The sequence below is a fragment of the Macaca thibetana genome, chromosome 14 (assembly GCF_024542745.1).
Source record: "Macaca thibetana thibetana isolate TM-01 chromosome 14, ASM2454274v1, whole genome shotgun sequence".
Classification (NCBI taxonomy): Eukaryota; Metazoa; Chordata; class Mammalia; order Primates; family Cercopithecidae; genus Macaca; species Macaca thibetana.
In genome coordinates, this window is record NC_065591.1 from 52,573,182 (window position 1) to 52,588,128 (window position 14,947).

General features: G+C 46.2%; 1 protein-coding gene across 9 annotated transcripts in view; it reads right to left on the reverse strand.

The window, feature by feature from the left end:
* Positions 1-14,947, reverse strand: part of TEAD1 (TEA domain transcription factor 1) — a 270,999-nt gene that overhangs the window by 60,874 nt on the left and 195,178 nt on the right. For 8 of the 9 annotated variants that reach the window (XM_050757431.1, XM_050757428.1, XM_050757427.1 and 5 more), the window contains 3 exons: positions 3,028-3,162; positions 1,807-1,853; positions 913-974 (listed from right to left, as the gene is read on the reverse strand). In XM_050757431.1, the coding sequence (XP_050613388.1) occupies positions 913-974; positions 1,807-1,853; positions 3,028-3,162 (244 nt within the window). Of the gene's footprint in view, positions 1-912; positions 975-1,806; positions 1,854-3,027; positions 3,163-3,969; positions 4,034-14,947 lie in introns of those variants that run through there. The other variant, XM_050757432.1, reaches the window with a different exon arrangement.

A 14,947-nucleotide genomic window follows, 5' to 3' on the forward strand; every position in this document is an offset into this window, starting at 1 on the left:
CCAAGAATGATGGGATAATGAGAAGTGAATGCTTCCAAAGACTTCCTGTAAGACCCGGACATGCTGCGCACTTCTTGTGTTTGTCCATCTTCCTGAAGACTGTGGTCACTAGCACTATAGAATATTCTCTCTGAATGCTCCATGGTACTGGGGAACAGGGCAATATGTGAAAGCATTTTCAGTTTGGGGAATCCGTAAGGCAGAGCAGTGACTTTAATACTGTATACCTCGAGTAGTGCAAAGGAGTAATTCCACCAAGCCTCGTGCCAGTTCAGTGGGACACGCTGCAAAGACAGCCTCAATTCCTTGTGCTGTGACATCTACCTTTGAACCTCTGAGGTCAAGCAGTCACCACTTCTAGGCAAGTGTGGGACATGCTTCAGGCTCTCCTTCTCTAGGCCAAACAGTGCAAGGTTTTTTACATGCATACAGGGGGATTGGGGGTACGCTTTGTGGGGAAGGAGACAGGTAGGCTGGACAGATTCATGTTTTCCACTTTGAGCTTCCATGTACTCTCTCCTTTGAAGAAAGGTAGCGGCACCAAAATCTACTTATCTAAGAAAGGGTGAATGAAACCCTATCTACCCTCAAGACTTAGACTGCCTAACTTGGTCAGTTTTTATTGAGGAATATGCTGCAGCAACTTCACCTTCTGAGGATAATCACGATGAGGCTTCCTGTTTCTTATACCATCTGAAAAGCTCTTGGGAGATGACTGAAGGGAATCGGGACCTGGCAGAGGTCACCCCTGTGGCCCTCCTGAGCTCCAGGCTACCCAAGGATCCTGCAAGTCAGGGGCAATGTGCAGCTGTGGCAAAGTTGAGCATCTCTTGACTCAGGGAACAAAGTGCCAGACCCAGCTGTCAGCTGTGTGGGGCTGTGCTCCCAAAAGGGAGTTTCAGGGAGACTCACCTGGAATGGGGGCTGTGACTGCTGGCTGGATGGGGTAGGCCTGCTGCACAAAAGGCTTGACGCTGGGAACAGAGAGATGGCAGACAGAGTCAGAGATCACATCTGCAGCAGCGGCTATTATCCAGGTCCCACCATGGCCTCCCAGTGGGAGGTCCTTCACTGCTGTGGTCCCTGCCTGCACTGCAGGTGGTAGCCTCTGCCTTTGCCATAAACCAACAGAGACCAGCAGCCAGCTAGGGATCAAACCACCAAGCCTCATGCCAGTTCAGTGGGACACGCTGGAAAGACAGCCTTAATTCCTTGTGCTGTGACATCTGCCTTTGAACCTCTGAGGTCAAGCAGTCACCGCTTCTAGGCAAAGTGTGGGACATGCTTCAGGCTCTCCTTCTCTAGGCCAAACAGTGCAAGGTTTTTTACAGCATACAGGCAGGATTTCCTTTCTTTTATCCCAAAATAGCCCTTATTTTCCAGTTTACTGATCTTTCTTTTCTTGCCCCCAAGGCATCAGTAGGATTTGTCTACTAGCCACCCTACCACAGGGCCAGCCAGAATGAAATGGGCTAGAGGAATACCTGTGCCGCCCTTTCTCAGGCAAGGAAGACCACAGCTCAGCCTTCAATACCATGAAGGAAGAGGGGTTCACTTCTTGATTCCAGCTGGACGACTGCTAATACTTAAGGTGGCAGTGAGGTGCTTCCACCTCTCCCAGATCTGAAAAGCCAGTCTCTTTTCTGCTAGGGGCCTCAGTAGACAATAAGGAGGGGATGCCTTCTGGGACTTCAGTGTAATGCTCCTTTCTCCTCCAGGCCCTGAGACAGTATGGCCCAGGAAAAGCTCTCCCCAGGTGGGCAGGGACCAGCCCCTAGTTGTCAGTGCCCACCCCTCAAGACTTACTCTTGTGAGGATCCTGGCTGCCCTGTTTGAATCATTCCCGGCCAGAACTGGAAGGCAAAATGCAGAGGCCTCAGACTTACGAGTTTACTTCAAAGCACAGTTTAGGATGCCTACGCATCGCAACCCCTGCTAAAAGACAGCAGGTTTGATCACCCAACAGAATCGCCTTGCCAGAGTGCAAATGCAGTCACCACTTGCACAAGACCACAACCTATATTCTTGGCCTGGCAACCCAGAGCTCCCTCTAGCTCCTCCTTCCTGAAAATCCCCCCAAGGGCGGAGGCAGGCAGCAGCTCCTCAGTGTTTTCCTTACACCTAAGCAAAGATCTGGGTGTGCTGCAGGGTGCTTACAAATATTTCAACTGATTGATTTATCCATGTACCCTCCCTCCATTCTGAAACATTCCCTGCATAATATTCTGCCTCAATAGCACTGAAGGCCCAGCAAGGCAGAGGACAAAGCTTGAACAAGGCCAGGAGCTCCAAGAGGCAATGCAGGCAGCATCTCCGCAGAGAGCTTCCCTGCAGCGACTGGTGTGGGCTGGAGACGCAGCATGACATAGAGGAGGGAAAGAGCAGCCTCAGGAGTCAAGCAGCCCTGGGGCTGCTTCTTGACATCACTATCCATTCCACTAGGATCCCAGCTATCCAAACTCTTGTTTTGCTACTGAATAACCTCAGCTTTTTCATCTGCAAAATGGCAATGACAATAAGAAGCATTTAAGATTACCTGGAGGATTGAGATTACAACATAATGCTACGCTTCTCAGCCTTTGGTAGGTGTCAAAATTGTAAATGTTAATAGAATACCTTGTCCCTTTAGGGGCTAGCTGCCCCTGAAGACAGAGGGACAGAGACCAAGGGCCAGGAAAAAGATAAAGAGAGAAGAGGCCTGAGCCCAACCCAGAAAGGCACATTTAATTCCATGTCTTCAGGGACTCAGAATTCCTTCCTCTTCTGATTTTCTCCCTCTTCCTTTTCATTTTTTCTTTTCTTCTTCTTCTCCTCCTCCTTCTCCTATCCCTCTCTTTCTCTCTAGCTCTCTGCCTCCCTTCCCTCCTTACTTTCACCATTTAGACTCAGTTATCAGTTGACAAGGTAGCCTTTGCCCTCTCACATACCTGACCCACGTGACAAGAAATGGAGGTGGGAGGCTTAACACTGGCCCATGCCAACCCCAACCCCAGCAGCTGTCATTACTGGACTGAGCTCATGACTTACCCCGGGCGCCCCTGGGAAGGTCGGGCGTGGAATCCCAGGCAGCCCCAGCTTGTTGTGAATGGCAGTGGCAGAGACGATCTGGGCTGAGGACATGGCTGCCATGTGCTGAAGGGCCTTATCCTTTGCAGTCTGATCCTTGAAGGTGACAGTGACACACCGACTTAATACATAACGCATGGCTACCAGGCAGGTTACACAGGCACAGCCACGAGCACATGGACTAAAATACAGAGCCACAAAATAGGCCAAAAAAGCAAACATGCATGGATAAATAACACAGCCAGAAGGCTAAACCACACTCAACCTACCATACCTCTCAACATTTACTGGGAAGACCCAATGGGGCAACGCTTTTTTGTAGGGATTAAATCCATTTTCCAACAGAATGTGAAGCCTCTCAGAAGAGTGGACAATGTGTTTATTTAGCTTTTCAGCTTCCAGGAGATTTCTCCAATTACTTAAAACATTTAAGGTAGAAAAAAAAAAAATAAAGGACCTGCTTTTAAGCAAACGGATGGCAGGAGGGGTGAGCGAAGACATGTAGCTGTGGACTGGGGTAGGACCGTCCAGAGCTCGAGGAGCCCTATCTGTGTGTCCTGGCTGTCACAGGACCACGGTCCCAGGAGCTGCTGGGGTCATGCAAGGCCTGGAAGCCCTGCAGACACCTGGTTGGGGAGGCTCAGAAGCAGCAGGGGGTGGGGTAACAGGGCCAAGCAGCATGCTGGCGGGGCGCATGCTTTCTCAGGTATCCCCGCCGTGGGGCTAAGGCTACATGGGTTCGTACTAAAGCCAAGAGCCTAGGGGATGCTACAGGTACGTGGTTTCTCCTTTTCCTAAACAGATCTTTTCTAGGAAAGCCAAGGCTAATAACACAAAGCTAGCCAAAAAAGTCTGCCAAGCACAGCTAAAATACAGAATACTCAGTTTGGTGAAAATACTTACCATGCTTGTTACCTGGATATAATAATAAACAATTTGTTAAAAGGATTGCATACAAAGGGATGTTTTCTTTTCTTCTTTGGTTAAAAAAAAATATATATATATATCTATGTACGTATGTACACAAACATATAATAATTGGAAACAATAAAATGCATAGGGGTGTGGGCCTTCTCACATTTTAGGAAGAATCGGTGATCCAGATGGCTATCTAGAAAGGCAATGATTGAGAAGGGCACCCAACAACAGCAATAATAAAAAACTACCCCCCAACTCCTTTGCACTGGTTCTATGGCTTCCCCAGGACAGACGGAGAAACAGTCAGCCTCCTGATATGAGACAGGTCCAGCGGGCACAGGCAGGGCTTTGAGCCTTGTAGGCATATAAAGGCTCCCGGTGCCAATAGAGGGTCTATACTCCAGGCCCAAATGCCATCAAAGCAAAAACAAAATGGTGACATCAAAATAAAAAGAGTGCTTTCCACCTCCAGGGAACGTCAAAGGGAGCTTCAGGCTAAGACACCAAGTACCAGCAGAGAGGGTGCTAGAATGCTTACTGATATAAACAAAGGTGATGAAAAAAACACATCAAGGCGTCACAAGCAAGGCCAAAGGAGTTTTTTAAAAAATCAAAGCCCATAAACAACTGTTAGGGGCTTCTAAGAAAGATCTGCTAGGTGTTCCCAGGGTGTAGATACTACTTTGCCCTGTAACTGTCGGGAAGACCATGTGAATTTGCAAAAAGCTTACATTAACCTTTGAAAAACAGCCAATAAAGAAAAAGGGAAAGGGGAAGGGCCAGGCGTGGTGGCTCACACCTATAATCCCATCACTATGCGAGGCTGAGGTGGGAGGATTACTTGGGCCCAGGAGTTCAAGACTAGCCTGGGCTACATAGAGAGACCCTGTCTACACAAAAAATAAAATTAGCCAGGTGTGGTGGTGCACTTCTGTGGTTCCGGCTACTCAAAAGGCTGAGGTGGGAGGATTGCTTGAACCTGGGAGGTCAAGGCTGCAGTGAGCTGTGTTCATCAAGCCACTGCACTCAAGCCTGCGCAATAGAGCAAGACCCCATCAGAAAGAAAAGAAGGAAGGAAGACAGGGAAGGTGGGAGGGAGAAAAGGAGGGAAGACAGGGAGGGTGGGAGGGAGAAAAGGAGGGAAGACAGGGAGGGTGGGAGGGAGAAAAGGAGGGAAGACAGGGAGGGTGGGAGGGAGAAAAGGAGGGAAGACAGGGAGGGTGGGAGGGAGAAAAGGAGGGAAGACAGGGAGGGTGGGAGGGAGAAAAGGAGGGAAGACAGGGAGGGTGGGAGGGAGAAAAGGAGGGAAGACAGGGAGGGTGGGAGGGAGAAAAGGAAGGAAGACAGGGAGGGTGGGAGGGAGAAAAGGAAGGAACACAGGGAGGGTGGGGAGGGAGAAAAGGAAGGAACACAGGGAAGACAGGGAGGGTGGGAGGGAGAAAAGGAGGGAAGACAGGGAGGGTGGGAGGGAGAAAAGGAGGGAAGACAGGGAGGGTGGGAGGGAGAAAAGGAGGGAAGACAGGGAGGGTGGGAGGGAGAAAAGGAGGGAAGACAGGGAGGGTGGGAGGGAGAAAAGGAGGGAAGACAGGGAGGGTGGGAGGGAGAAAAGGAGGGAAGACAGGGAGGGTGGGAGGGAGAAAAGGAGGGAAGACAGGGAGGGTGGGAGGGAGAAAAGGAGGGAAGACAGGGAGGGTGGGAGGGAGAAAAGGAGGGAAGACAGGGAGGGTGGGAGGGAGAAAAGGAGGGAAGACAGGGAGGGTGGGAGGGAGAAAAGGAAGGAAGACAGGGAGGGTGGGAGGGAGAAAAGGAAGGAAGAAAGGGAGGGTGGGAGGGAGAAAAGGAAGGAAGACAGGGAGGGTGGGAGGGAGAAAAGGAAGGAAGAAAGGGAGGGTGGGAGGGAGAAAAGGAAGGAAGAAAGGGAGGGTGGGAGGGAGAAAAGGAAGGAAGAAAGGGAGGGTGGGAGGGAGAAAAGGAAGGAAGAAAGGGAGGGTGGGAGGGAGAAAAGGAAGGAAGAAAGGGAGGGTGGGAGGGAGAAAAGGAAGGAAGACAGGGAGGGTGGGAGGGAGAAAAGGAAGGAAGACAGGGAGGGTGGGAGGGAGAAAAGGAAGGAAGACAGGGAGGGTGGGAGGGAGAAAAGGAAGGAAGACAGGGAGGGTGGGAGGGAGAAAAGGAAGGAAGAAAGGGAGGGTGGGAGGGAGAAAAGGAAGGAAGAAAGGGAGGGTGGGAGGGAGAAAAGGAAGGAAGAAAGGGAGGGTGGGAGGGAGAAAAGGAAGGAAGAAAGGGAGGGTGGGAGGGAGAAAAGGAAGGAAGAAAGGGAGGGTGGGAGGGAGAAAAGGAAGGAAGAAAGGGAGGGTGGGAGGGAGAAAAGGAAGGAAGACAGGGAGGGTGGGAGGGAGAAAAGGAAGGAAGACAGGGAGGGTGGGAGGGAGAAAAGGAAGGAAGACAGGGAGGGTGGGAGGGAGAAAGGGGGAAGGAGGAAGGGAGGAAAAAAGGAAAGGAAAGGGAGGGGAGGGGAGGGGAGGGGAGGGGAGAAAAGAAAACAGAGCCTAACACTTCCATTATTTTCTTTTTTTTGTTTTTTTTGAGACGGAGTTTCACTCTTGTTACCCGGGCTGGAGTGCAGTGGCACGATCTCAATTCACTGCAACCTCCGCTTCCCAAGCTCAAGCGATTCTCCTGCCTCAGCGTCCTGAGTAGCTGGGATTACAAGCATGTGCCACCACGCCCGGCTAATTTTTGTATTTGTCTTTTTAGTAGAGACGGGGTTTCACCATGTTGGTCAGGCTGGTCGTGAACTCTCGACCTCAGATGATCCACCCGCCTTGGCCTCCCAAAGTGCTGGGATTACAGACGTGAACCACTGTGCCCAGCTACATTAATTTTTTATGTCTTATATATTACTCTGGCTGTGACTGAAAAACTAAGGAGCCTCAAATAACAGCTTTTCATGGATGCACAAGGTCATTATGAACATCTGTAATGACACCTCCCATGGCCGAGTGACACTCCAAGGGCCCTGCAAGCTGACAGGATTCTTGGGTCTCAATAGAATGGCCAAAGTGACTCAGAATGATCCTTTCGCTGATGTTATCTCCTTCTCATCAAATGGCATTCTTCGACTTGGGGCTCCATTTGCTAATCTGTCAAACGTTCTAACCTAAAGCTAGCTTCCTCAGCTCACCTTTTAAGATTTGAAACATTTCAGATACTGAGGATGCCAAGAAAAGGGCAAATCTTGAAGTGGACGGGATTTTATGATAAACTGACAAACTGGGCCCACACATGCAGACTTCAGTGTCAGGCGATCTACTGTTGGCTATTCTGTGGCTTCACCTGCTCCACGCTGGTCCACTCCCTCAGAGGGTAGCCCGTGAACAGAAACCATAGCCCTAGTCACACCTACTCCATTCCCCATCGCCACCACCCTGACATCAATACAAATCCATTGGTTTCTCTTTGACAAGTCACTTTGGACTCCAGCCCCCACGCCACTCAATCCCTAACAAGGGGGTTATAAATGCTCTCAAGGCGGGTTTCTGAAACTGAGGTAATGGCACAGGTATGACCACAGGTGCCTTCCTCAGCACAGAATAAGCCTTACAACTTCTCTGGGGCCCAGGCTAGGGGGATTGGAAAATGGCAGCACAGATGTCTTGCCTGCCTGACACGTGTGACCCATAACTACAAAAAAACTTGAGGGCTTGGCTCCATTCCAGAACATCGTGGAGCCTCTCACAGACCCGAAGAGTTCCACGTGTTTGAAGTGCTGCAGACAAAGGCAGTTCTGCTTGTCCAAATACAGAATCTGTTTGTGCACACTTGGGTGGGGCAGCTCAGGAATTCTAAGTCCAGGTCCAAATGGAAATGAGTTCCCTGCATCTCCACATCCCGCTTTACTGAGCTGCTTGACATCTGCCAGGTTATTCAAAATCATTTGAAATCTTCATCCAAGTTTGATATTCTTTTTTGAAACAGGGAACTCAGTGTGGAAAAGGAGAAAAGCACCTATCTTTGCTGTTTGTCACACAGCTTCAGAACATGATCTGTTTCTTCTGTTAAACAAAGTAAGGTTTGACTCTCTCATTACCCAGCATCCTACCAGGTACCTAAATGAAAACAGGAGTTCAAGAGCAGGAGAACAAATCAATTGCTTTTATCACATCAACTTGCTCCAAGACTCTAAAAGGTGTACCCACTGGGGTGTCCGGAGACCTGGCTCCAAACCTGTCCCTGCCTGACATTAATGAGCTGCATTATGTGGATCAAGTCATTTAACGACTTCTAAGTTCTTTATTTACAAAATTAAAAGTTGCACATTTATGTGTAATGTCCTTCCAGGTTTAAAGGTACTTGTAGCTATGAGGGTAAATTCCATTATAAACAAATACTTTTTAATGCATATAGTCAAGGAAACTACTAGTGAGAAGATGGCAGGATGTTAAAATTTGGGCAGCTCTTGGCTGCTGTCCTAATAGAAAGCTAAGTGTGGAAAGGAAATTTTATCTCAAGTAGAGGTTCTTTCTGCACTTGACTTACCTATTTGAGAATAGGCAATTTTCTGCAAATGGACTAAAATGCCCATACCAGTGATTTCCTACCTTTTGTGGCTGATCTACTCTGACTACTCATTTAATTTTTATAACATCTCCCCTTTATCTACAATATATATTGAAAATTAAAAGGATTAAAATGTTTTGTTTAAAATCTAATGTGACCCTGGAAATAATAAGCACCACCAGGATATCTTGAAATCAGAACCAACGGTCTGACTAGAGACCCACTTATCCTGAAATGGGAATTCAAAAGGATGCCAAGCTAAGAGATTTCAATGGAAGGATCTCTAAATTGTCATTTTCAGCCCAAAGATACCTGCCTGGCTTTGAAAAAATAACTCTAAGTGTCAGACTTGAGCGAATTGCTCCTCTGTGTCACTCTAGTCTAATATCCCAGACTTTGAAGCATTCGACTCTATCCTCACTACTCATCCCCGCTCTAAAGAGGAGGCGGCTAACCTATCCAAACAAGTGAAGCTGGGCAAATTCAAAAACATGCTACATTTGTACATCACACTAATTTTAAGATGTTTTCACACCAATATTTCTGAGATGTGGATGATATTTACAAAGGATGAGCACATTGTTTGATCCTGGAAAACTGTTAGGTTAACACTGAATTATGCTCTATGAAGTCTTAGGTTACAGGAAATATTCTGAGAGACAGAGACGGGGCGGGCGGGTGGGCGGGGAGACAGAGCACACACATGCATATGAGCAAGAATAAGAAAATTGCATCCTAGAAAAGTTTGGACAAGTTCACACTGACTCCTTATTACTGATTTTCTGTCCCTCTATCCCTAAGATTACAAAGAATGAGGCCATAAAAAGCCAAATGTCTGGGGAGTGGAGAAAGAAAAGGGAAATCTCCCTTTTCCAACTGAACCCCAATCCAAGCCCATGACCTGCAATGCAGAAAACACGCATGGAGCAGGAACCATGGGTCTATGGACTTTGTATGGGGAAGACGATGGGTTCTAAGAACAAATGGTCCAACTGACCTGAGACTCGGGATGCCTGTCTCACCATCTACCCTACTTTTGTCATTATCCAATTTCCAGCACACCATACTCAATGGTCGTGCTGCCTCTGCTACATGGTCCAGCAGGCTGTGTCATGCATAAACTCATCAGCCTGAAGCCTTACAAATTGTTATTGTTCCTAAGTAAAAACAGGCTTTCATATTTCATGAAGCAGAGCAAGGTTATTGCTGCTATAGCTCTCTGTTCTGCTGACTGCCTCCTTTTTATGGTTGAAATGGACACAATGTTTGGAAAATATCTACATGTAATATACATGAGAGGAGGGCAAGCAGTATCATAAATGCACATGGCTGGAGTGCTGTACTCTTAAAACTCGAGGACATCTCATGGATCATTCTGGATATCAGAGGAGTCTTGTTCCCTTCTCTTCCTTCTGCTTCCCAGTTTTTGATTATTCTGCAAAATCAATTATCTCATACTCTATAGGCATTACCATGAACAAATTTTAAAGATAATATAAAAAGGTTACATGCTTGCATATACAATATATGATAGCTGCCATATATGGAATTTTAATGAACAGCATAATCAATACCTTCCAAACAGTTTATTCATGGGCCATAATTTCAGAATTTAAAGATAGGATTCCAATCTAATTTATTCATATAGAAGTCCATCAACTACATTAGAAAAAATAGTAAAGTCAAAAAACGACCATGGATTCAAAAACTCTTGACAGTTATTAAATGTTTTTTCTCCAAATGTGCTTTAACCAGCAACATAACATAGTGCAAGGGAGGAAGGACAGCAATTTGCTTACAAAATCACTTTTTCAGAAAAAGACAAAACATAAAATACTTTCCTAATAAGTAATTTTGCAGATGTTATTTCTAATCTTGTACTGTGTGGATTCACATGACCTCTGCAATTACTAGCCATACCCCTTGAGCAGATAAACATCACAGAACTGTATTATGGTTTTGGAGAAAGGATGGAGGGCACTTTATTTTTTTTTTCTAGCTATGATCTCTAATTTGCTTATCATTAGAAAAGGCAGGACTAAATACAAAAGGAGGCTATTTCGGTCAGGTAACAGCTACTGCAGAGGACAGAAGGCACATTCACACTTCTCCTGACTTACTGCCTAATAAGCAGCAATTAATTCATCTTATTGTATTTCCAAATGCCAAAGACTCCATTCACATCCAAGGAAAAATGTTCAAGGCTTTTACTATTGTTCATTTTTAAATATATTCAGCTATATTTGGTATTTTATAATTGTCAACAGCATTTCCTTTAACTCTGATGTGGGGCTTCACATCATAAAGGATTGTAGATGAGAATTATAGATGAGCAAACTCATAGGTGTGCCTCATGACTCTCTCCCAGGAAGCCTGGGATTTAGGACAGCTTCATGCCAGATCCAGGTGTCTGGGAGAAGGCACCCTTCTGACCTTAGCCCACTTTTCTTTAGGAGGTGACAGCAAGGAGCCAGAGGAACCCAAACTGGCTCCAGGCTCAAGTTAAGTCCCAGAGTGAGTCCTTGCTCCCATTGTTTATCTTCTGTTTCCTTCAAACATACAGACACAATGAGGAGGGCTCAGTGGAGGGAGACAATACAAAGCATCCCAAGTCAGGAAAATGAACCTCATCCTGGACTAGTACTCTCTGGGAAGGCAGCAGGACATCCTGCGAAGAGCTTGGCTTTTGGCATCAGATATCCCTGGATTAACTTCAGACTTGTGACTCTAAGCAAGTCAGTTAACTATTCCAAGCCTCTGCGTCCTAATTTATAAATCGAAGATAAAAACACTTCCATTCAGGACTGCTTCAAGTACTTAGCATGGTGCTTGCAGCCTTGGCCCTGGGTGAGCCTGCAGTCTACAGGGCCCAGGTGACGGACTGGCTTTCCAGGCTGGATCCTGCTTGGGACCTGAAATGCTCAGGAGCCCTAGTCCTCACTAGATAATCTTTCGGATTGATGTCACTCTAGGGCATTATCTAAGTTGGAGGCCAATTAACAATGGGTTTTCTCTATGAAGAGATAAAAATGTAGAATGAGGCTGTTTCTGTTGCCCTTAAAAAGAAAATCCAAACCTGGCTCAGTTCACACAGAATTATCTTTATCTACATATTCAGTGCTCTGGCTCCCATCGTTAATTTCTCCATCACCACACTGTTGGTAAGTGGTTCTAACTGAAGCCTGAGAAATTGTCTCCAATCTTAGTTTTTGTTCAGTTAAATTAAAAACAAGGTAATAAAAATATCTTTGAGGAGAAAGGGTACATGTCATAAATGCAAAAGAACTCCCCCTGAAGACTGGGAAATGCCAGGAAAGATTGTATCATTTCCCAAATCCTGTGACAAGGCCAAGTGTCTTGGTGCGGACGCAGACAAATGAGGTTGTTGCTCAGGCTTTCCTTGCCTCCTGCACTGCTAACAGCCACGTCCTGAAGGAGCAGAGTGGCTCAGGGGGCTTCACCGGGCACCACAGAGTGAAGTGAAGCATGTCTGCCTTCCCTGTGGACAAGCCCATTCCTGGATGGAATCAGTGATGATACAAACATGATTCAGCAGTGTGGACTTTAGCAATGCCTCAGTGAAGTTCTTGAACTCAAAAGAATTAAATCAACAATTTGAACTTTAAGCTCTCTGCTTATTGGAAGGAACAGCAGATTGGAAAGAATGGCCTGTTCAGAAATCAAATCACAAAGGCCACCAGGGTGAGAACAAGAAAACGGCCCCGGGGGAGCACATGTAGCTCATAAATTAGTCACCAGCGACTGGACATAATCAGAGGGGCTCAGGTCTTTTTCTGCTCTACTGGGATGATGCAATGTCAGCAAGTACAGGTTTTTCTTCAGTACACATCCAGAGCCTGGCATGAATACATCTACCGCATAAGATGTATTCCTGCTGAGGGGAGGGCATGGCGAACACTTCCTTTCCTCTTAGTTTTGTCCCGAGTCATACACTCACCCAAACACACTCGAGAAGTGAACCAGAGGTGGTCCATCTTCATGGGAAGATGGAGATGGCCCACAGTGTGGTGGTGCTTCCCAGACCTTGGCTGTGGCTGCCACAGCTTCTGAAAACAGCAAGAAAGGATTGCCTTTTTGCTGCTAATGGGGAAAGAAGGACTCTGAGCGGGGTCTGAACAACTTCCTAGGGCAACTGAACATACAGAGAAAGAGACTCAGGCACGGAACTCTATAAAGAAACTCTGAGTAGGAAAAAGACTGCTTAACACATAGAGAACGCTTCTGCATTCTTTCTACATGCTAGGATAATAAATCCCTAGAGCTTAAAAGAACAGTTAATGACTTTTTGATGAATTAATGGTGAGTGAAACAATTCGAAGTAGAGAATAATTTCTAAGGCTGTGAGCTAATCCTCAGACATGCTGCTGCTTCTCACTACTCCACTGGAGATGCCAGTAGGGGCTAAACTAAGGGAAAGGGCGAGATGGAAGACAACAGGTAAAGCTGGTGTTGGTGACCTTGCTGTCTCTGCAGCTGGTGACGCAAGGTCCAAGGGAGACCTCTAACTCAGCATCCTCGGGTCCTTAAATGGATATTCCATAGGCCTAGAAGCCTCTTTCACACTGCAACTGCACGGATTCATCTTATACTTTAGAATTAGACTCAGGCCCAGCTACGGGCTGTGGGTCATCTATAAAACCTACCCCCTTGAGAGCAGTGGGTCAAAAGGGTTTTGTCTGAGTAGGAGGCAAACACACAGCACTCCCATCACTAAGAAACAACTCCTTCAAAGCTAAGCTCTCTTCTAGGCCTGTAGTTAGTACTCTAGCTTCTGTCCTACACATATATATATATATATTTTGGAGACAGTCTCTCGCTCTGTCACCCAGGCTGGAGTGCAGCAGTGCAATCTCGGCTCACTGCAACTTCCACCTCCCAGGTTCAAGCAATCCTCCTGCCTCAGCCTCCTAAGTAGCTATAACTACAGGTGCACACTGCCATAACCTGTCTAATTTTTTGTATTTTAGTAGAGACAGGGTTTCACTGTGTTGCCCAGGCTGGTTTCTAACTCCTGGGCTCAGGCAATCTGCCCATCTCGGCCTCCCAAAGTGCTAGGATTACAAGTGTGAGCCACCGTGCCCAGCCTTGTCCTAGACATTTTGAAAATGCCCCAACCTCACTGCCGGGGGGGGACCGGGGAGAGAAAATCCCCACAACTCTGCATGTATAAATTTAATTTCCAAAATTACTATGCTCTGGCCACAAATGCCTTTTTTTTTTCCTTTCTGTTCTCCATCTTACCAAGCTCTTGAATCTCAGCTTCAATCTACTGGCGCCTTGTCTCTACTATCCCAGCTTCTCTGCTCCTGGTTCACTGTCTCCTCGCATTACTCCCTTTCTAGTTCAACCATTCCCTATATTTCCTGGACCTCGTATCTCTCCTTTGCAGTCATGGTCTGTATCCAAGGTAATCAAATTGTTGGCCGAGTCTATCTTAACTTAAGCTGCTAAAAATTCCAGAAGAAAAGTCTCATGTTGGTGCCAATGGCTATTGCACAAATTCATGGTAGACAATTGGGCAAAAATCGGCTGGGCACAGTGGCTCACATCAGTAATCCCAGCACTTTGGGAAGCTGAGGCAGGCAGATCACTTGAGGTCAGGAGTTCGAGACCAGCCTGGCCAACATGGTGAAACTCCGTCTCTACTAAAAATACAAAAATTAGCTGGGTGTCATGGCAGGTGTCTGTAATCTCAGCTACTTGGGAAGCTGAGGCAGGAGAATCACTTGAACCTGGGAGGCGGAGGTTGCAATGAGCCGAGATGGCGCCACTGTACCCAGCCCAGGTGATGGAGTGAGATTCTGTTTCAAAAAAAAAAAGGACAATGGGCAAAAATCTAGGAGCAAAAAGAGAAGAGAGTTTTCAGTGCATTTGATTTTCTAAGGGAAATAAATGGCAAGGAAAGACACTGTGGGTGGTAGGAAAGAAAGATTAATTTTAGTTGAAGAAGGAGGGTAGGTAGAGGAAAAAGTACAGAATAATGTTTGCCACTTGATTTTTCATTTAAAAAAAAACTTACATAATGAAAATGATCAATTCCAGATAGTATAAACATGAGTGTTTAATATGATATTCTCTGTACTGTTTAAATTTTGTATATTTAAGATTTTGCAACAAAAACTTCATAGTTAATTTTGACGCACACTCCTAGTTAATTACTATTAAGAAAACCCAACTTTTAATAAGTTAATTTTTAAATGCTGCTATTGAAAATCTTTCTGAAAAATTCTGGCACACAATACTTTTCAGACTTCATAAGGACAGAACTTACAATTTATTCTTTAAATACAAAGAGTAGAAAAGACTACAGAGCGGGCAGAGAGCACTTTTCAGACTTCATAAGGACAGAACTTATAATTTATTCTTTAAATACAAAGAGTAGAAA